General features: G+C 36.5%; 1 protein-coding gene across 1 annotated transcript; it reads right to left on the bottom strand.

Moving 5' to 3' along the window:
* Nucleotides 1-307: 307 nt before the first annotated feature.
* Nucleotides 308-22,125, bottom strand: LOC145226251 (importin-7-like). The gene is made up of 24 exons (XM_080092274.1): nt 21,981-22,125; nt 20,957-21,198; nt 19,828-19,986; nt 19,195-19,351; nt 16,269-16,370; nt 15,224-15,306; nt 14,835-14,905; nt 14,446-14,594; nt 14,053-14,152; nt 13,726-13,834; nt 12,885-13,071; nt 12,143-12,350; nt 11,578-11,696; nt 10,826-11,054; nt 10,245-10,345; nt 9,514-9,636; nt 9,108-9,200; nt 8,377-8,463; nt 7,722-7,855; nt 6,901-7,043; nt 6,201-6,349; nt 3,215-3,350; nt 2,619-2,735; nt 308-1,691 (listed from the first exon to the last, which is right to left on the bottom strand). The coding sequence occupies exons 1-24, from the start codon at nt 22,062-22,064 to the stop codon at nt 1,588-1,590; spliced, it is 3,186 nt and encodes a 1,061-aa protein (XP_079948400.1). The 5' UTR covers nt 22,065-22,125; the 3' UTR covers nt 308-1,587.
* Nucleotides 22,126-22,511: the final 386 nt, after the last annotated feature.

Genomic DNA, 22,511 nt, shown 5'->3' with positions numbered 1-22,511 from the left:
GGTGCTGCATCGCGTTTAGCCATTATCCACTGAACGTGTTTTACTATATTTCGCTGCATAAAATTTCAACGTTTCGCAGCTATTTCCGGGCTAGTGATTGTTTTTATTTCTTGTCCAAGCGAAAAATACTCAACTCAAGACTCCTATCGTGAGTTCGAATCCCATCTGGGAATGTTTGGTGAAAACCCGAAACCCGAGTCGTTTTTGAGAAGCCCGTTTAGACCCGAAAGTTTCATAGACAGGCATCTATACCACCGATACCTCGCTGATCTGATCAACCTGTCTAAAATAAACAAAGACAGACAACTTGAACGCTGGAAAACAATTGCAAATTAACAAAACCATGCAAACCGCAAATCTATGTACAGCACCTCCAGTGACGTCATGCAAGTAAAAATATCAACGCAACGATATGAGTTGGAGCGAAATGACGACAAAAATGGAAACAGCTCCTTGAACTTGTTCTCTAAAGAAGATTTGTAAAACAGCTGTGACCAGTTTCTACGCGTTTTGTGACTTAAAAGAATGCATGTATCAAAATGCCTTACGAACAGTACTGTAGCGGAAGAAAGTCCGCCAAACAAAACCTAATAATAAAGCATGTTTTTCTCGTCGCAGAAACCGAATACAGTAGACCTCGGTTAATCCGGACCCGTTTGGACTAAAACAAATTTTCCGGAGATTTGGTTTATCCCGCGGCGATAAGTTAAAGCTTTACCACATTACAAATCATTTGTATCTAGTCCGAATTAGGCGAAGATCCGGATTAACCGAATCCGCTTTAAGCGAGGTTTACAGTGTAAGGTCCAGTGCTACAGTTTAAACATAAGTACACGTGGCAGGTTGGGACAATACAATTTTGCGTTTAAAGTAGACTAAAGAGATTTTTACGTGGCACTGCTGACAACAGATATGCTGGAAATGTTTACGAAAAATGTTTGGCAATGTTCTTCACACGGCAGAGAACCACTAGAGGCGCTAGACCTAAACAAATTGCGAACAGAGTTTTGCAAACGTCGACAGTTCTACGCACAGGAAAAAAGTTTTTCTTTGGTGACTAAAACGTTTTCTTCGCAAGACTACAAGCCTAAATGTACAGAAATAATGACATCGAAACAAAACTGTTAAAACAGTAATGGCTTCTAATTTTTTTTTTCTGTGCTAAAATTCATAAATTTAGCTTTAGTTTAGACACAAAAACAAATGAACTCATCAATAATTTGTAAGCAAAATGGAGATATTCATGAAACAACGTAGAAATGCTTATAACAGTATTTTGGAAGCAAGGTTTTGTTTTGGATGTCGTTTAACACAGCAACCATTGCATCACACTACCCCTAATTGCCTAATAGGATTTTCTTCGCTAACATAACTTCATGGACAAAAAGCAAACCAGTTTCGTGGTAAACGAGAGAAAAAGAAAAATGGTTTTTCTTGCGCTCTCTCTCACACATCAACAAACAAATAGGCCTGTACTTTATGGCGTCGCGCAGTTGCTATGACGACTGGATATTCTAGTAAGCGGCACTGATAGATCGGCGGGGCGCCAAACTCTAGGAACAGTATGGGGGGGTATATATTTGGGGCTTAGGGGGACAAAGTAGGGGGTCGCGCGTTGGAAAAGTTAAATGTGCTTGGAACGTTGGTGGTTCCAAACTGGTATCCTCCGGTCTTTTCGATTTTCCTTGATTCTGCAAAAAAAGTGAAAATATAACATGCAATAATATTGTATGCTGAGGTGCGTGACAGTAATAAAATTATTCACAATATCAAACAAAAGTTTAATGGTGAAAATAACGGCCCAAATAGACGTAAAACGCGACATGCTTTATTGTTTTAAACGCTTCGGCAAATGCTCATGCCATCATCAGTAATATCACTATTATTTTCACCATTAAACTTATGAACAGATCCGTATATGAGGATCAATCAAAAGGTTGCCAAAAAGTATTCCAAGATTGCGTTTCTTTGTGTGTGATTACCAAATACAGGTGTATAACAAGGCTAGAACAATAATTCAGTCTTTTTGTCATTCTTACCCAATACATCTAGGTAGGTAAGAAACGCCAGATCTTTGTGCTCACGGCCGGTAAAGTGTAAACGTTAGAAGTATTGAAATAAAAATAACGTGATAAAAACCTCGGCATTGGACTTCGGATTTTACCTCGAACTTAAATTTCTATTTTTAAGAACAATTTCGCTTCATTTAAATTAGGTTTACGTTTCGATAAATCTGTTGCAAAGGTTTTAGTTTCGCAAACGGCAGAAGTCTAAAAATTGAATCTGTTTCTTTACTATGGTTGATTTTGTGTGAAAGGCCGAATCTTGATTTTTAAGTTACTTAAAAGTTTAAATAATTTTTTTTTGTCGGTTTAGGACTTAGCCAAAATATTGTAATGACAGTAAGCCTCGGTTAAATCGACATCGGTTAATCCAGATCTTCGGCTAATACGGAGAAAAATCAAGGTACAAATAATTTGTAATGTGGTAAGGCTTCGATTATTCAACATCGGTTAATCCGGGTCTTTGCCTAATCCGGACATTTTTTGATCCAAACGGGTCGGGATTAACCGAGATTTACTGTAGTCCACAGCCCTGTCAGGAATATTGTAGCCCACCTGCAGCAGCCAACCTCTGATCGGCCAACACGTAGATTTCCTGGATGTTTTTTCGTTGCTCCGCGGTGAGAACTTTCGTCAGGGTGTTGTACCAGGCAGGGTCACGTGACTCGAGAGCTGTGTGACATTACAATGGGTAATTCATGTGAAAATGTAAAAGGTTTGCGTGAAAGTTTGTTATTGACAAAAACACGGAATTAGATTTTTTGCAACGACAAAATATTTGCGCAATGTTAAGTTGCAGCGCAAAAGGTGCAAAAAAAGTCATTGCACCGGCGATTTACAATTTAAAAAAATTAAAATTTGCTAAAAAAATAATAAACTTATGTTGCAAAAACAGAAAATGTAAAAATGATTGAAATTGCTGTTTTGAAAACAATAGTGTGTTATTCAAATGTAAACTTAAAACGAGGTACAAACAACATCAAACGTAAACGTACTCATTTTGAGTCTGCAAACTTAATATTGGTTTTAGGTTACTGTGTAGAATTGTTTTACTGTCTTTAAAACACATAAACTTTCAGCACCCATTGCCAGTTTAGCTTTATGGCAATAACACAATATTGGAAAAGCTTTACTTAATCCACTCAGCTTACAACATAAGACGCGTTTGAACGCAAAGTATTCGTCAACCGATGTGGCTTCGTCTTCCAGCGCCGAAGGAAAAGCTTCCAACATCGTTTCTCCGTCATCGCCTTCGTCATCATCATCTTCGTCATCACCCTCGCCCACCTTGACGTCATCAACAATATTGCGTCACAAGATAACGAAATTATTATGTCCATTTTGAAACTATTAAAACTACCAGGGAACTTGAATTTAAGCAGTTTTAAAAAAGTCATGTGAAGTCATTGCTTCCTGATCGATACAATGTTGGAGCGACTTGTAAATACTATTTACACTTGACCTTGTCATCACTGTGGGTTAAACTTGAACAAAATCTGCAACCTTCTGTTCTTTTCTTTTAGGCTTTCCACGTTTGTATATTTTTCTGGAACGTTTAATTGAATATCTGCATTTTCACAAAAAACTTTTACAAATGTGAAGTCGTTGGTTTCCTGATCAATGCAATGCCGGGGTGACTTGCAAATACTATTTACACTTGACCTTGTCATCGCTGTGGGTTAAACTTGAACACGTCAAACAACCGCTTGCAATATTTTGTGCTATCCTTCTTAGCTTAATTACATTTCTATATTTTTCTGGAACGTTTAATTGAATTTCTCCAGTTTCCAACTTTCAAATCTCTTGACCACTTACATAATTTCTTGTTTCTGAGGCTTTTACATTTCTATAACTTGACCTTGTCATCACTGTGGGTGGGACTTGAACAAAATCTGCAACCTTTTGTGCTTTTCTTCTAGGCTTTTCACGGTTGTACATTTTTCTAGAACGTTTGTTTGAATATCTGCATTTCATGATAAACTTTCAATTCTTTGAACTTATATCTGAGCGTTTCACATTTCTATAAGTTCCTGAAACGTTCTGATATATTCCTTGATTTTTCTTGATAATGACAGTTTCTGTTCCTTTCATTCAGTTCTGTCAATCTTTCCTCCCCATGTTTTAACTTTAATATCTTTGTGCTGATCTTTAACAAACTTACATAACGGTCCATGTTCATCCCAAAACACTCAAAAGAAATGGGTCTCAAACTTCTTGGTGTTAGACTTTGGGTATAGCTTGCCTGTTGTATTTCACTCAACATGAACAAAATGTGATGAGGGCGTTTGAGCGAATCTTTTCATGTAACGTTAACAGCTGTACGACAGCCATAGTCAAACACAGTTAGCAGTTAAAAATTAACTCCAAGGTATACCAAGTTCAATGTATTCAGTGGTGGGATGCAATTTTTTTGTCAGCTGGTTCTATCACAACGGTCATATTTTTCAGCCGGTAATTACAAAAAGTCCAGTGATATTAACCAGTAATGCTATCGGAAAATTTTGAGAGACGGTTCTATAGAGCCGGTGCGAACGCACTGAATCCCACCAGTGAATCTATCGTCTATTTGCATACTGGACTGGACTGGACTGTCAAAGCTAAATTTCCAAGTATTGATAACCAGGTCAACCTTAAACCGGTTGTTTCTGCTGCAGTGAGTACTAAGTACAGGCCATGTATGTTTCTCTATCTCACCTAACATGGTTTTCTTAAACATGGTAAACTCCTCAACCTCGTTGTCTGAGTCATCGAGACAAGTTGAAAAACTTTCAAGATCTGTCTCCTCATCTGAATAAACTGAACCATCCTCGTCATCATCATCTAAATCTTCCTGTTAATTTTTGTGGTATCATAAGAACTCACAGCAGACAGGTTTGCTAATTTCCGGTAGGTGGCATAAAGAGTGCAGTTATTAGAAAGAAAAAACAGTGAGACTGGGATAGGGTAAGGAACTAAATTCAACACAAAGAACTCGTTTTTTAGGGTTAATTTTACTGTTATTATGATTATGAAGCCTCAGACCAACTCTAATAGCTTCATCAGCTTTTTTACACAAATTGCATTCAAAATATTTGCTTGCGTCACCTACCGGAAATTAGCAACCCTGGCTAATGAGAGCTCTTATGTCAGTAGCTCCATCATTTTGTTTTGTGATTTTTTGATTCAAAAAGCTTCATTCAACTACTTAGCTGTACTATTCTAGCCCAACTAATACTCACTATAATTTCATGCTGAACTTTTCACAATTTATTTTACTTAAATAATGTTTTGCTGTCGGTCAAGTCTAGCTTCTGATACTTGTTTCTTAGTGTTTACAAGGACAAATTTCAACTATTAAACATGGAACCCTGCCAACATCGGACAAGTAACTAAACTTTAAGCAAATGGTTCTAGTTTTCATATTTTCATGGCAAAGTGACTTTGGGGTTTTCCTTTTTAACTTCAACTATGATCTATTTAAAGTAGTGATGGGACGATACCAGGTTTTGAAGCGAGTACCGATACCGAGTACGAGTACCACATGTATATACCTTCGATACCGAGTACCGAGTACGATTACCGAGTACTTAAGTACAGTGTTGTACTTAGTTGTACATCACCTGCTAATTTATCTGCCATGGCCGGCGTACAGGCGTGCACACACACATGCAGAAAAAAGTAATCTCCATACGATAGCGAAAAAAATACCTAACCTGGCGGAACTTTTTCCCAAATTTGTGCTGTCCGAAGCATATATTGGCACAAAGTTTTCAGTGTTCTTATAGCGTAAATCGGCCTTCGGTACTCGCACGTTGGTATCGAAAACTGAGACAAAATATTTCGATACCGAGTACGAGTATCGATACCACTGAAATCGTTCGATACCATCGATACCGAGTACCGAGTACCCGTCCCATCACTAATTTAAAGTTAAATAATATCTCTTCCTTATCAGTTTAGAACAAATCTATTGACGTCCTATACAGGTTGTCTTTATCAGGGTAAATAACAATGAAAGCGCGTAGTACAGTACCGTAATAAAGGCGACCTGTTACGTCGAAACGTCAGAATAAAAATACATTTGCCAGAAGAGCTCTATGAACTTGAAACCAATTCAAAGTTAGCCACTATTGCAGTTAACTCAACCTTCAGTGTTACCTTGTTCTTGAGCATCTCGAGATACTCAGCCGAATCCTCATCAATTTCATCTTCATCCGACGCCAACTCCTGCCTCTCATATATTGCGTCATCGTCGTCATCATCATCTGACGAATCCGAACTGTCGCTGTTCTCTTCCTCGCCCTTCACTGTGATCAAATAAACTGTGACGTAACAATGCTGTGTTGTCGATATTTTAAAAAAGCCAAGTTAGAGGGAAATAATGCAAAAAGACAACGATTTTTTGTTTCAATGTCGAATTTTTGTGTAATTAATGACGCATATATATTAAAACTGGAGCTAAGCAACAACGGAAAATATTAACAAAAAGGATAACACGAAAACACATATTATTTTGTGATGGATAAATATAAAAGCTAATTTTTTTAGTGATTTTAGATCTTTAATATTTTATTTTGTATGCTACTACATCTGGTCTCCTTTATTTAACCTTCGCTGTTTGCAGTTTTTAGAGACTGAAGATGCCTACATAGGTGAAATATATATCTCGATTTCAACAACATCGTGTCTACTGATTCTGAGTCCGAACCATTTACTTCTTAATTATCATTTTGTTATGGACGGATTTTTACTTAGAAAACCTTGAGTTTGTCACTGTTCAGTGAAAGTTGTGAACAAACCGAGTGAAACAACTTTATTTGTTTTTTGTACACACATTGAACACACCACTTTTACTGACCTTTATATGCCCGCTGTAGTCCTTGAAATAGCATTATAAGCGACGGTATGATTTGTCCTGACAATTCAGTAATGCAACCGGGTCGATTGTTGAGATCCATTAACGTGCAGAGGCCAAGAATACAAACACGCCGATCATGAATTCTGTAAACAAATAATCTTTCCCATTAGGAGTTGAAATCAGCTGCACACTGTTTCGTTATTTACCACATGGCTGCCCTAACCCATACGGTACAGGTACTTACACAATTCCTCACGTCAGCCGCACTTTTAGCTAATTCGATAGGTGGCGCAGGAGCTGAATTATTAATTTAGCGCCTGAAGAGGAATAGGGTTGAGAATTAGGTTTTTGGAAATTTTACATTAAGAACTAAATTTAAGAGTTAGTTTCATTGATTTTTTAATGATAATACCTAACCCCAACCGTCGGCACATTTTGATACCGGTTCAATAGGATTTTTGGTCTTTGCGCCACCTACCGAAAATTAGCTAAATGTGCGACTGACGTGAGTTATGGTGTAAGTACATTTTCCAATCCATACGGTCAATCACTTGTTGCCAGCTGTACAGATGATTACCTTACCTTGTAACCAGTGGTGGGATTTAGCCGGTTCGCACCGGTTCTATAGAACCGTCTCACGAAATTTTATGAAATCAGCGAACCAGTTAGCATTACTGCATGGTTACTGTCAATGGAATTTTTGCAACAGAACCGGCTGAATAATATGACTTTTGTGATAGAACCGGCTGACAACAAAATTTGAATCCCACCACTGGTTGTACCGCATAAGATTTTTTCATTGAAATGCACATGATACTTACCCTAAAAAACAGTCCACATCATTGAACCATTGCCTGAAAAACTGTTCGGAAATCGTCTCGGTCGTGTTGGGGAATCGGATGTTTTCAAGTGTGTCCATCAATAGTATGGGATTGTAATAAAGAGCGGCCACAACCTGCGTTGAAATCAATACATGTCAACAACAACATGAAAATGCGTCCGATGTATCAAACTAGACCAGTAACAAACTGCGGTGTTGTGTAGTCGGACTCGTTTTTTGGGAGTCGATGTCTTTAGTGATGTGTTCCGTGAAATTTGTTAACAATTAATTTTTAGGTCAATTTTATTAAATAAAGACTCAATGTCACATCAAAGTTGACTGTAAATAAGCCTATCATTCTACTCTAAATACTCGTTATCAGTTGTTTTGGGCGGCAGTTGAATATTTTGAAAAAACTGAACTGTGGAAACAATGTTTTAAAATCTAACCTGAAATAATTTTTACATTTTTCTCCAGAATATTTTTCTATTTAAATTAGAATTATATACAAAGTATATATTCCTAAAAGTTTCTCATTGTCCTGGCACGTTTTTTGACCAAGTTATTTTTAAAGGTTTTCAGTTGAAATTGAATCTTACCCAGTTGGGTCATTTCATAGCACTTAACAACATGACAGATCAATGTATTAAACTTACCACTTGCAAACACATCGCTCTTAGTTCGCTCGTTTTAACTTCTCTCGTAAGTCTTGACAATGCCGCCTCCACAAATAAAGGAATGCACTAAAAAGTGGATTAAAAGGGGGGTCACTGGCAATAGATGTTAGTATTTTAACAACAACTGATTAAACTTGTCTGACATAATTTCGAAACTGTCTATTAAATGCATACCGCTTAATCCAGGGGTTCTTAACCTGGGGTGCGAGAACTGTTCCTAGGGGGTGCGGGGATGCTGAATCATTAAGGTTGGTTAGGTCTATTCTATTTAAGCAATTACAGAAGGGGGAGCGAAAATTGGTTAGTGATTTGAAAGGGGTGCAGCAAGGAAAAAAGGTTAAGAACCACTGGCTTAATCGATAAATCCGTGAAAACACAAGGACATAGTTACAACACATAGTTGACATAAAACACATAGTTGCACAGGGATCGTAAATCACAACCGCAGACATTGATTAGGAAAATCGGTTAATTGCATAACACAGTGTATCGCATAAAATTGGAAAAATAATTATGCGATAAACCGTATTCGTATGTGGATAACTGAAAGTCCTGCAACAGTTTGCCACATGGGCATGTTTGGGAGACCAGCTTCATTTTGTGTAACGTCTTCAGTAGGCCGGACAGATTCAATACAACGCCTTGATTAGGCCTGGCGTACTATGAATCAGCTTCGAAGGTTTGCATTTATATTGCAAGTAACATTGTACCTGGTCTATGCTTCCCCTGCATTGGATAATTATAACTTCAAGAAGTTTTGCTGCATGGCATTCAGCGTCCTCACCAGCATCTTTGTCTAAAACCTGAAAAATAAAATATTTTTTGGCCCTGGTTGTAAAAGCAAGATAGTGTAATCTTTTAGCACCAAACGTTACCTTACAATTTCAAATCTTTCGAGAAACCTTTTTAAAAGCAACATAAGAGACATGTTGAAAAATAAGTTGTGATTTCAACTTTACCTCAAATATTTTCTTGAAAAAGCACAATTAGTAAATAAAATAAATAAATAAGCAACTAGCAATAGGTAAATAAAAATGCCTCAATACAAAATGTGTAATTTTACAAAATCTGAAATTGCGTCAGGAGTAAAACATACGCAGACCACATTGTACCGACCTTTTTACACATTGTGTATATAACTTCCAGGTAACTTGGGTTCGAAAGCAGAGTAGGAGTGTCGATTGTGCAGAAACTATGCAGACACGGCATCATGTCTGTAAAGTAGTCGAAGCCGTCGTCCTGCAATCATAAAAAGCATATTAAAAAATACAGGTATCATTAAATTGACAGTGACAGTCTAGGTCAGTGGTTCTCAAGGGCTCACACCCACTAAAAGCCATTTTCTTTTTAACTTTATTCCCTAATTTAATCAACTATTTCACATACCATTTGTTTATATTGAGGTTTTTCACGATTACGGATTTTTGTTTGCTCTATTCGACCTGAAATTAGTACCGAATTCCAACACGAGTTTGCCATTTACATTTTTAAGGGGGCAACAGGACTTACAGGGTTACATGAAGGGGGCCACAAGGTCAAAAATTTACTTTTTGGGGGCCACGGCCCACGAAAGGTTGAGAACCACTGGTCTAGGTACTGGATATGTCAAACTAATGGAATTATGGTTTGGTTTTCGACTTAATACATTGTCAATATCATTTTAGATTTTAAAAATGTGCAAAAAATTTGATTTGGAAAATTCAACAAATTGTGCACTTTGTCAAAAATGGAACACACAGCCATCTTTTGTATAAAAAAACAAACAAAATTTAGAGCAATAGAAATGTAAACAATCTCATTTATTTGTTACTATTACTGGTTGTAAACACTTTAAACTTACAACTTACTTCAAAAACGTGTGATATAAGTGGCAGGGCTTCCCACATTGATGGTGAAATAGCTTGGCAGGTCAACGAGTACATTAAAGAGAAAATCTCCTCGTAATAATCTAAATCAAATGAACATCTATTTCCAACCTGAAGGTCGCGAACACAACAGGGGGCGCCTGATCATTTGGCTGGGGTCGCCTAAAGCAGTGGTTTTTCAACTCTAATTCGGCTAGTGGTTCCCAACATTTTTTGTACTGTGCACCCTTTTAGTCGATATTCAAATCTATTTCCCCCCTTGCATTGCTGCCTTAAATCGATTATATGAAGACTTTCTTTTTCTCAGCTCATATATGGCAAATGCAGCAATAACACATGGCACAGACAACCAGTAAGAGATTAATGTTGTGACTCAAATTCCCCACTAGTGGGGAATTCCCCCCTGGTTGGGAACCACTGATTTAGGCAATGGACCACTAGCCCAAAACTCATGTCAATTTTAATATCTACCCTTGGGGTCATCACAACTTGGCAAATGTTATCAAAGGGTCACGGCAGCAGAAAGGTTGGGAACTGCTGCTCTAATCAATCTAGTTACTCACCCATCATTCGGTTCTTAAGAACATGGGCAACCACAGGGGCAACAATTCCTTCGAGTTGGACTGTGATATCACGTTCTTCTTCCATCATATCAAGAACTGTCTCAATAGTTGTGAGTATACCCATAGCTGTAACAGCTTTGTCACTTCCAGCCTCGTCGAGGTCGCCGCCAGCATGTCCGTTCTCACCTTCAGGGTTGCTGCTTTCCAACACTTTCAGGAAAGTCATCGTCTGTAAAACAGCACGTTGAAATTTATCCAACATACCTAGATCACAAGAGATAATTTTATGTTATTTATATTAACAAGGAAAAGAAGCTGTTGAAAAGCACAGAACGTTTTTGCACACAAACATCTTACAGTAATTTACTGGCTGTGATAAGTATTAATGATCCATCTGCACAGCCCTTTACACGCCAAAAAAACAAAGTTTAGTCGACCTGAAGTGTAGCCAACAAAAGATAATAGTACAGAAAATATGTAAAAGTCTCTAACCGTTTTAAAGGGCAAGTCATAAAAATTTACAATGCAGTGCACATACTATGTACATGCTCTAACAATATACTTTTGCAAGTAAAGATCAGTTAAGTGCATAATCTATTTAATTGCAGAGATCCAAAATCCAAGTCATGGCTGTTTGTTAAGAAAATCACCTGCTTGACTAATTGATTGTGGGATAACGGTGATCGTCTATATATTCAGTACTCAAATCTTTTTCATTTCAGACACAGCTAATATATTTTCATATATCTTACCAAATTCTTAGTGATCTCCACCGCATACGGTATAACTTGCTCGCAGTAAAGACAGATTACTTTTTGAACCACCGTCGTCAGGTCATCATTTTCAGTTTCATGGACAAGTGCAAGCAGTGCTAAAAAATAATCCAAAATTATGCACATCAACAAAATACAACATAAACAATGCACAAATGTAAAATGTTAAAGTCTTCATACTAAAGCAATATAAATATTAACTCATTAAATTTAATTATAGTACAAAACTGCAAACAAAAACATCCAAATTTGTCCCAACTTAGGGTTCTGGAGGTTCTGACAAAGCTTAAAAAAAGTTTGAACTTCTAAAAGTGGGGGTAATCATTAGCAGGGTGCACAAAATTGTTAAGCTTCTGGATGATCAAGGCACGCACACAGGTAAAATTCATGAAATTGCTAACAAGAGTTCCCCAACAGCCTAAATTGTTACGCAGGTGGTTTTTCAATCTCATTTTTAAAAGGAGTCTAATAATCCAAAAAGTTTGGGAGCCACTGAATAAAATGCTCTGAATTTTTGAAACTTTTAACAACAACAAAACTTTACCCTGTACGATGTCGCTGACATAAGTTACACAGTGTTTCTCTGCAATTTCCTGCGAATTTAGGAATGATTCGATGGATATTGCTGCTTCCACACGGACTGGAAGCTCTCGATCGGACAGAAGCAAATGTTTTAAAGCTTCACAGATTGCGATGATGTTTTCCTTCTTCTTAAACTTCGCCTCACTGAAATGTTGTATCACCCAACATGCCTGGGAAAAAATGAGTTTGTGCGAAAAATGATGCAAAAAATTATTCTATTGCTATAAGAAATGAATTTTTTGATCGACAAACAAAAATACAGACTTAAGTATAGTTGAGCTTTTGCAGCAAAATCCAAAAAAAGAAGATAACATTAAAAAAGCTTTACAGACGAGGTACATGAATGGTTTCGACAGGAAGAGGTTAATTCAGGGTTCCCATGCAATTTTCATTCATAAATTCCATGACTTTCCCAAAACTCTTCCAAGAAGCAAAAAAAATCCATGACTTTCCAAAAAAGTAAAAAAACATACTTTGTATATTCATATGTTACGTGATTTATAATTCCTATCCCTATCTGGCATTTTCAGGGTAAAACAGGTGCCAAATTCCATACTTTTTAAAGAATTTTGCAAAAGTTGGCCTTCTTTAAAACTTTTCCAGGCCTTAAAAATACAAATTTAAATTCCATAATTTTTCCAGGTTTTCCATACATGTGGGACCCCTGTTAATTTGAAAGACTAAAAATAGAGTTTAAAAGCCACCCTTGCTCTCATGTATCCATGTTCACTTTGAAGTTCAGGTATAACATGAGATTTCAGCATCAGTTCAAGTTGGTCTTTGTACATCTTCCTCTTGAGTAAAGTGTCACCCAGCGAACCGATAATATGCAAAATCCCATCTTTCCTCCGAGCTCTATCCCCATTCGGTGTTGGTGTCTCAGTTAATACACTGCAGAAATACAAAAATGTCTTCATACAGACAAAAACGGTTAATCGCAAGTTGTTTAATCGAAAAAAAAGAAGATTATTCGTGATCGTTTTAGGAATTCCAAACTGTTGTCTATCAATTGTTAAGCAAAAAAGTAAGTTAAATGCAATCCGCTCAATCTAACAAAACTGTTGGCAAACTGCAATTCTAATCAACTGGTTTTATCTATATTTGTAAACCAATTTGGCTAAAGCATTTTGCTGAACTATTAGATCACAAACTATGTTTGACTCAATGTTCGCAAATCTGAGGAAAACAGACGGCAATAAAAACCTTATAAACTTTGACAACAGTTTATGTATAAGATGAATATATTCATACTGGGGTCAGCCGGTGAAGACCAGCGATAACGCCATACTTCAATAAATCATAGTACGCCAGGCCTATTAAATGCGGTATGCCAAATCAGCCAGTCTACCAAGCATTCCCATACCGCAGGCCGATTCAGTACAACTCTTTAACAGGCCTGTCATACTATGATAGTTTACATGCAGTGGGATGATCGCAGAATTACAAAAAAAAACTATTGCAGACTTATCAAAGCCTGCAACTTGGGAACAACACTGGTCATAAATTATTTTCATTATTATCAAGTTCAGTTTACCACAAAATTACCCGTAACAAAATCCCATGGTTTTTTGAAGAACTTGTTTTCGTTTGGAACACGCTGAATGCAGAAGACATTGTGCTGCACTCGCTGGGGATAAAAAGTCCTCAAAAACATCTGCAAAACAATCACTACAGTTCATAACATGAACTACAACTCAATACAGATTTTAGCACTTGTGATGTCTGACTACTGTCATAAATTATAGGAAAAACCACTTGTTTTTCATTTTTTTATTCTACTTTGTACTGTATCTACCTATCCACGTGAAAACCCCTTTCAAAATAAAAAAATGTGCTCCAAACTTTTGTCGTGATGTGTTTGCATAAACTTACCAAATTTCATCCTGATATATTCATGCGGGTCATCCTCCCAAACTTCTTTATCCTCATCAGTAAAACACATGAGAGGAAAGATAATGTCCTTTAACAAATCCTGCAATATAAAAACAAAATACAATTCACAAGACATGAATAACATGTCATAATCATAACGATATATTTCTCTTTAATGACTTTCATGAATCATAAAACAGTTGACATAATGTTTTCAACTTTAATCTATCGACGAAAGGTCCATTATGGTAAAAATACATCAACTATATCAGCTGGCAGATACTATTTTTAAGATTAAAGCACAAGTAATTTTTGCAAATTTTATGCCTATTTCAAGTTTTACAAAGTTTCAGATTTTTGTTAAAGCAGCCGGCTTGAAAACAGAAAACTTACCACATAAACATCTTTCATTATTTTCCATGTGTGTGCATGGCTGACGGCTTGGTCGAGAAAATGTAATGCTTGTTGCAAAACTCGAGGGGCACAATATTCTTTGTTACGATAACCAGCCAAGATCTTTAAAATTATTTGCAGAATTGCAACTAAAAAGAAAACACCATTTTTATTTATTGGTAAAAATGCACCAGCACTAATAAAACAAATCTTATTGTTAATATTTGATTCACATTCAAATGATAAAAATCTTAAGTGTTAAATGTTTCATTTCAAACAAAATCAGTCAACAAAATTTAAAGGTAAAGAAAGTAATAAAAGTTTTTGCATTTTTTGCATCATGAGTTATACACAAATATTTTTTTTTAACCTGGTAAATTTGCAATTACCTGAGTATCGTTTGAGAAAGAACTCGGAAAATTCATTATATTCCTTTGTAACACTTCCAGGGCTGCCATATCTTTACAGAAAAGGAAAATATCAAAAAAAAACAAATAACTTTAAACCACTACAACAAACCACTGATTGAAAAGTTTAATAATTTACTGAATAATATTGAAAACCTTATATCAAAATATTATTACAAACACTAAAAAAATATCTTTAAACAATGTTTTCCTGTGTGGAGCAAATAATTATTAATGATCCAATGTAGATACTAGCAAGTAGTTGCACAATCAGAACCAACATACCATTACCACTGACAACATAGTAACAAAAAGAAACTCATGATAATACTATTGCACATTAAGCCACACCAACAACCACACAAAGCTACCTTTCAAATACGCGAGCCAGAAAGTGCATCGCCCATTTTTTGCATTTCCACCACGGCAGCTCCGGCCTCTCCAGTTCATCAACCTTGCATAAAACACAAGTTTGCATGGAAATAAACCCGTTAACCGCAAAAAAGGTATATATACATACATATAAAGCGGTTTACACCGCATGGACAAGCCACAATGAAATGTCAGCAGCATTTTTGGAATAATAACAGTTAAACAATGCATCAAACTCAATTCAGTCAAGTGATTACCCAACTTGGGTTTGCTGACCAGTAGGGATGTGCCAAAACTGCAAATGTTCTGTTTGGTCGAGCACCGAGCATCTAACTTTAGCGCTCGGTGCTCGGCCGAGCACGTTCGGTGCATTATGACGTCACAAAAAATCCCCTTTCCACGTTTAAGCTCTACAAGGTCTCTTACGTCACCGGCGGTGTTTTATTAAGCTGTACATGCCCTTTTAAGTACGCGTTTTTCTAATATATCTAATATATTTGAAAAATCATTCGTTTTTGTTCATAGACACCCGTTCGAACACTAGTTACGTATGTTAGCAGGGCATGAATATGCAAATTTAACGCTCGGGTCAGCTTGTACAACTGCTCGGCCGAGCACCGAGCATTAAAAACAGCGATGCTCGGTACCGAGTACTCGGGTTCTGGATCGGCTCGGCCCATCCCTACTGACCAGTTATAACAAGGTTACATGCAAAAGTTCATAAAAAATTAACTTCTGAGGTTCGTAATCCTAACCCTAATGTGTTAAAGAATTCATTGCTACAAAAAGGTGGAAACCAATACATCAGTGAAGAAACAGGTGTGTTTCCCTTCATGAAGAGGTCCATATTTACATACAATGCAACAAAAACCATCGCAGTAAACCACATGAGATAATAGGGTAAAGGTGTTAACATAACCGAAAACAATACGAATAAAGGTGATTTAACACATCACTGAACACATCTTCTGTACAAACCAAATGTCAACAGAGTGGGCTTTTTTGTATGAGGATTGTATTTGTTGTTTACACACATGTGTATACCTGTAGTGTATCAGGCGGTACTGGACGCTCAATGACAATTCTCATCAATTTAATCCACTCGTCGATTGTCTGTTCGTTGAATAGTTCAATAGGGAGCGAATACTGTAAGTCAAAACAGTGAGTTCATTTTGCCTCATACAAAATTTGGGCTACATGTTAAACACCAAAAAGGAAGGGCTCCATGCTAAATACAACAATCAGCTCCTATGAATGATAAATTCTACAAGCTGTACAAATTGCAGACAATTCCGACACTGTTTACAAAACTGACCAATTTTAGGGTGCTAGTAGGTAAGTAATGGGGTTCGACACACAAACTAAAAAAATATGAAACCACAATTTTGGGGTTTAAGGGGTAAAATTGGTGAATCCAATAAAAAGTTACAAAATCTTTAGAATAGCTTACGTTGCACCAACCAACAAAGCATGAAACCCTCAGATTATGTACTTGGGTCAGTACAGCCGTTTTTAATTTTTTTCGTTTTGGGGGCCTGTGGGTGAACCGCTGGGTCGTTTGGGGTCAAACTTCAGGAGGATCAAATTCGGAACAATAACTAACATCTGTGCAAATTTGAAAAACTTTAAAGCACTCTTTCTTGACCAAGCACATTTAACAAACCAGCAGTAGACAGAAACGAATATTTTGGGGTTTAAGGGGTGAAAATGGGTAAATCTTTTTATAAGATTCAAAATTCTTTAAAATACCTTTTATTTCACTAAACAACAAAGCATATAACTCCTAAATGAAGTACTTTAGCAAGTATAGCCGTTTTAAAAATTTCACGTTTTGGGGGGCTGTGGGTGAACCGAGGGGTCAAACGGGGTGAAAATTCACATGGACCATCTTTAGACCAATATCTATAATAAGTGTAAATTTGAAAAAGTTTGAACCATTCTTTCTTGACCAAAACGTGGGAACAAATCCGCGTTAGACGGAAAAAAATAAAAATAAAATATAGACAACAACATGGGCGGATCTAGACGGGGGTGTTTGGTGTTTTGACACCCCCCTCAGAAATTTGCCGGGCTCCCATTTTGAAAAAGATGTGCGTTTCAAATACGCTAAACGTTCCGTTGACCGCTGCGTGATTACAAGGAGTCGTTATCTTAAAGCAGTGCGCCTTCATCGTTTTGTATTGGCTCATCTAATAGTCTATTGTGACGTAACAAGGGTTAAAATGAAGTTTATTGCGCTGACAATACAAAAGTGATTATCCGCCAAGGATGCTGAAGTCAAAAGTGCTGACTGCACTAAATGTAATGTATTAAACTTTTTTCGCATTTAAACAATGTTAAATCCGACTAAAATGTTTCATGCTAAATTGTTTATGACCTACCAAACACATAATTGTTTGTCACAAATATTCGATCGATAAAAATCGAACCATGTTGTTAAGGTAGCCTACATGTAATTGGTAACTTGCCAATGCTTGGCATTTTTTATGCCTTGCGTAGTTACCGATTATTGCATTCGCAACGTTGCGCAACTTAAAAGGTTACCCTTTGTTTCAAAAAGGCGTTCAGTCCTTTTAAAGTTCTTTTAAGTAACTAATGTATTTTGATTACCTGGCAGTCACGTTTATGCAGTTTTGTTGAGTAAGCTAGATAGCAGAGCCAAGAGCGATAATTGGAAATTTTAATGATTCCGCTAAAATCTATAGTTCTTTTGTGTATAAGATAACTGGTAATAAAAGATTCCGCTCGCCTTTGCGTGCCAAAGTTGCGAGTTAGGTTGAAGTCTTGTGCTTTCTGGTTCGGACCTGCTTGCAATTCTGGATAAAGCACTCTGTCTGCCACTTAACGCGTCGTTTTAAACTAGTAGACGATTTGCAACGAAACAAGTAACCTTAAATTAAGTATTTAGCTTTGGCGTGAGGCGTATTGTGGTATAAACGCGTTGATTTTTTTAGCACGCATTTCAAATGTGCATCGGGGTAATAGTACTCAGGTCTCAAACCGTGGAGACGATTAAACAGCAAATGGTGTGTCCATGATAATAAACCAGCTTTTCCCCAACCCCAAATCTCTGTTGCGCATTAAGCACTGGGTAATTACAAAAGTGATTGCGACCGCAGCTTGTTTGGTGCGTGAGTGACGTCAAGGTTATGACGTTTTTGGAAAGGGGAATACCCAAATCGTCAGTACCGCATTAGGGAATTTCCCAAATAATTGTTGGACACCCCCCTTAAATTTTTTCTAGATCCGCCCCTGGACAACAACAATATGTGTCCCCTTCAGGGAAGGGGGCCCATAATAATACTGCAGAACTTTCAATCAGCCAATGTTTAAAATGTTGACCACTAGAGGTGTTTTGAGCAACAACAGTTAATGCTTCTGACGTCATAGGACTGATAACAGCCCCCTAACTGCGTCGCTAAAACGTCCACCAAGCAACCCACAACACAAGTAACATACAACTGGTTGCCTTTGTAACACTATTGCGCCACATAAATCTTTCGTTTGTGGTGCTCAGAAACATACAAATACATTTTACACTTTTGGGGCGAGTGGCATAAATGTTGGGGCTGCAGGGTTGAACACAACAATCGACACCTATAAATGCCTATTCTGACACTGTTTAAAAACTCATCCCTTTTAGGGGGCTAGCGGGGTAAATACTGGGGTTAGACAAACAAATCGGAAAGAAACAAAACAAAAATTCAAGTAAAGTTAATAAGCGTCCCATAATAATTACTGTCAGAGAAGAGTGGACAATGTGATATAGAGTCATTGTGGTTTCAAGTATATATATATATATACTGTGCATCGCAATTAGAAAAATATATTTACAACATACAAGTATATTTGTATACATGTGCTAGTAACCACGCAAAAAAAATCAGAAACCTGCATTACAGACAATAATTTATATCGAATAAAAGCTTAAAATGTAAGACACATATCTAAGAACAGAAAAAACAATTACCTGTATTAGTGCATACAAGATTTTTAACAGCTGTTTTTGTAGTATAACTGATGAAGCAGAATTGTCATCAATGAATTTGTTAAACAACTGAAGCATGACAGGGAGAAATATTTTCATTGCTGCAACAACTGGTCCACGTTCTTCTGTCTTCTTGAACCTAAACAACTCATGTATTACTCCTAACATATATATATGCATATATACATACAACTGACTTGCACTATACAAGTGTAACTGAACCAACATGACTGAAGCGAAATTTTTCACAACAATTTGTGATCAAATATCAGTGTTTTGTGGAAAACTGGATACATCAGTCAAATACAAAATCGAACCCATATTTTATTTATATATATGTATACATCTGATACTAAAAATTGTATACATATATATATATAGTTTTATTTGCTACTGTAGAGAAATTTTTCATGTTAAATATATATCTTTTTAACTTTACAGTGTAATAACCCAGGTCACAAAATTGAAAATAGACAGTTTTTGAACACAAAAATAACTAATCTGATACACAAGCTTGACTAAAACTATATATTTTGAAATATGGAATAAAAACACATTGCCCCCCCCCCCCCCCCAAAAAAAAAAAAAACTAAAAATTTTAGATAACAAACTTACTCATAATTTTTAACCAGTTGGTAGAGAGTGAGTAAGGAGCCCATCCATGCGCGAGGATTGTCCGACTGCAAATTTGTGCTGATTTTATCCACAACACCAGGCCATTTTTCAGGATAATCGTGATGAATAATGTTGTGCACAATAACTGTCAGTTGGTTTCTACAAAGAATATGAATAAAATAAAATCAAGGCTAGAAGTACAGTTTTAACAGTTCAGCAGTACTTGCACATTGTTTTTCATGTACTTTTGACCCCCTTGATTTAATCACCAACAATATACAGTTCGTACTGCCTTCTCATATACCATACCTGCTAATAAGGTATATATATCTATATATATATATATATAATAGGTAACTTTAAAGCAGTGGTTCTCAACCGTCGGTCCGCAGACCAGTACCGGTCCACATCAACTTTCCTGCCAGTCTTCCACATATATTACAATTTTATATCTCAATTGCAAAACGCACGATGTTGAAGGCAGAGAAATCGTGTGGAAGTCAACACTCTACTTCCTTGCAGAATCTTTATTAGAAGTGCGTTTAACATGTTGACTGCCGAGTTATCTCGTAGTTGCCGATCTAGGCAGGCTTGCCAGATACAAGTATACTCGTAGTAGACTTGTTCGACTGTAACGCGCTTAAAATGAGCTGGTGTCTCGAACTAACGCTGTGGATGCGTTGTGGCAACACTGAGACACCCTACACCAGCAGTCAATTCCGAAAGTGTTTACAAAAGAGTTAACTCGTAGCATGGCACCAATATTTTGACTTCCTGATTTCAGAAAGCCACTAAAACATATTTGGCAAATTTGAGCAGAACATAGGAATATCCCTTGGCAGTCAACGTGTTAACATGTATGATATCAAACAGACAGAAGCAAACTTCTCATTAAATTGATTTTTTCATACTTCTTTTGAATTGCACATTTTTGGAGTGATTACATTTTGGGTTGATTTTGAAAGCCCACCAGTCCGCAAAATTTGTTTTGAAAGCCCACCGGTCCACAAAATTTGATTTAAAAGTTTACCGGTCCACAAAGGTTTAGAACCACTGCTTTAAAGCACAACTAAAATGTGCAAATAAACAACAACAAAAAACTGCACACAGCTACTCCAAAAGTACATACCGAATAATATCAGGGGCGTGAATAATAGCTTCAACAATGTGATCACGTATTACTGTCCTATCGCTTTCATGGATACTGAATATTTCGGTTATTGGTGATCCGTCTCTATCTACTTTATCATGCCATGATTGTGTGCACATGTTTTTTAAGTAAATGGCACCAGATTGCCGCGTTGCCATAGGAATCTCCTCTGACATGACGAGTTGTAACAAGAGTGGGGTGAATCCAGCTATTTTGTGCATCTGAAAAAAAGGTTAAATCAAGTGATCTGAAAATATAAGTTTTTTAACTTAGCAGAAGTTGTTTGAAAACAAATACCCAATTACCAATGTTTTAATATTCTAAAATGTTTAGTACACAAAACACGTATAACGCATTCTTTAATACTGAGAAAAAACAATTGTATTTGTATATTTATGGGAGTTTATAACCCTACTCTGCATTACTTTATTTCGTTTACCAGATATTCAGTAACCAAGGAAATGTGTGAGAATTAGAACAAAAAACCTTTTCTTTCCAATATAAATGCATATTTATCTCAGTTTGTTCTACATTTGAAGGATGTTTTATCGGGCTACTCTAAAATACGCAATCTACGCAATCTACGCAATCTACGCAATCTACGCAAACTATACGCAATCTACTAAAAAAAATTAACCAAGATGTTGACGGTTAGGGCTATTAGGGTCAGGGTGAGGGTTTGTGATACAAATAACTTTATAATTTAATTTCAGATGCCTTTCAGGTCTAATTTTCTCACAAGTGTTAACATGCGGTACCATACAGTGTTTAGTACCACTCTCAACACATATTAAGCCCAAACTGGACATCTAAAACTAAATTATAGTGTTATTTTTATTATAAACCCTCACCCAGACCCGAAAAGCCCTAACCGTCAACATTTTTAAAAGTTGCATACGTTTTATAAGTAGATTGCGTACAGATTGCGTATTTTAGAGGAGCCCTGTTTTATCCAATAATTATAATCCGAAATTTTCATTTTTGAAGTAAACAATAAACTTACTTCGTCCAATTTCGCTTCTGCCTCTTTGCGAACATTGGGGTTCATTGTACCCTCCAAAATTTGAACTATTTCCGCAGGATTCATTTTGAATATTTGGCTTAAAGTTATTACACCAAACAAACCTTACTATGAGTAAATTTTTTATATGTAAGCATTAAAGTGTAGTCTTAAATATTTTTACGCAAATGTTTTTGGCAACTGACTCTATTTAACGACTTGTTTAACAATAACATTGTCAATTTATCTATAATAGACCAAAATAAGGAAACTAATAGATATCGAGCTGTTAATCAGTATCAAAACAAACACATCAGATATTAAATCGCATTTTTAATGTTTGAGTAAATGAATAATTTGTCTGATTAGATTTAATTATTCTCTAAATTGTTAAAATTTAGTAAAAATCTAAATGAAAACAATCCTCATTTTTCTCGCACGTGAAAGAAAAACTTTTCGGTTCACTGGTCAGCGACATGCAGTACTTTTACGGATCACAAATTGTAAAATAATTAAAAAAAAGATGACAGAATC

Source organism: Phallusia mammillata, chromosome 1, assembly GCF_965637545.1.
Source record: "Phallusia mammillata chromosome 1, kaPhaMamm4.hap1.1, whole genome shotgun sequence".
Taxonomy (NCBI): Eukaryota; Metazoa; Chordata; class Ascidiacea; order Phlebobranchia; family Ascidiidae; genus Phallusia; species Phallusia mammillata.
The sequence above is the reverse complement of the archived record's forward strand: the minus strand, read 5'-3'. Positions and strand labels throughout refer to the sequence as shown.

Excerpts from the sequence above, each read along its gene's own strand:
- LOC145226251 (XM_080092274.1), bottom strand. The coding sequence starts at position 22,064 with ATGAATCCTGCGGAAATAGTTCAAATTTTGGAGGGTACAATGAACCCC. Across the intron at positions 14,595-14,834 it reads CTTTCTCAAACGATACTCAG|TTGCAATTCTGCAAATAATT; the intron begins GTAATTGCAAAT and ends TTTTCTTTTTAG. Across the intron at positions 11,055-11,577 it reads TGGAGATCACTAAGAATTTG|ACGATGACTTTCCTGAAAGT; the intron begins GTAAGATATATG and ends GCTGTTTTACAG.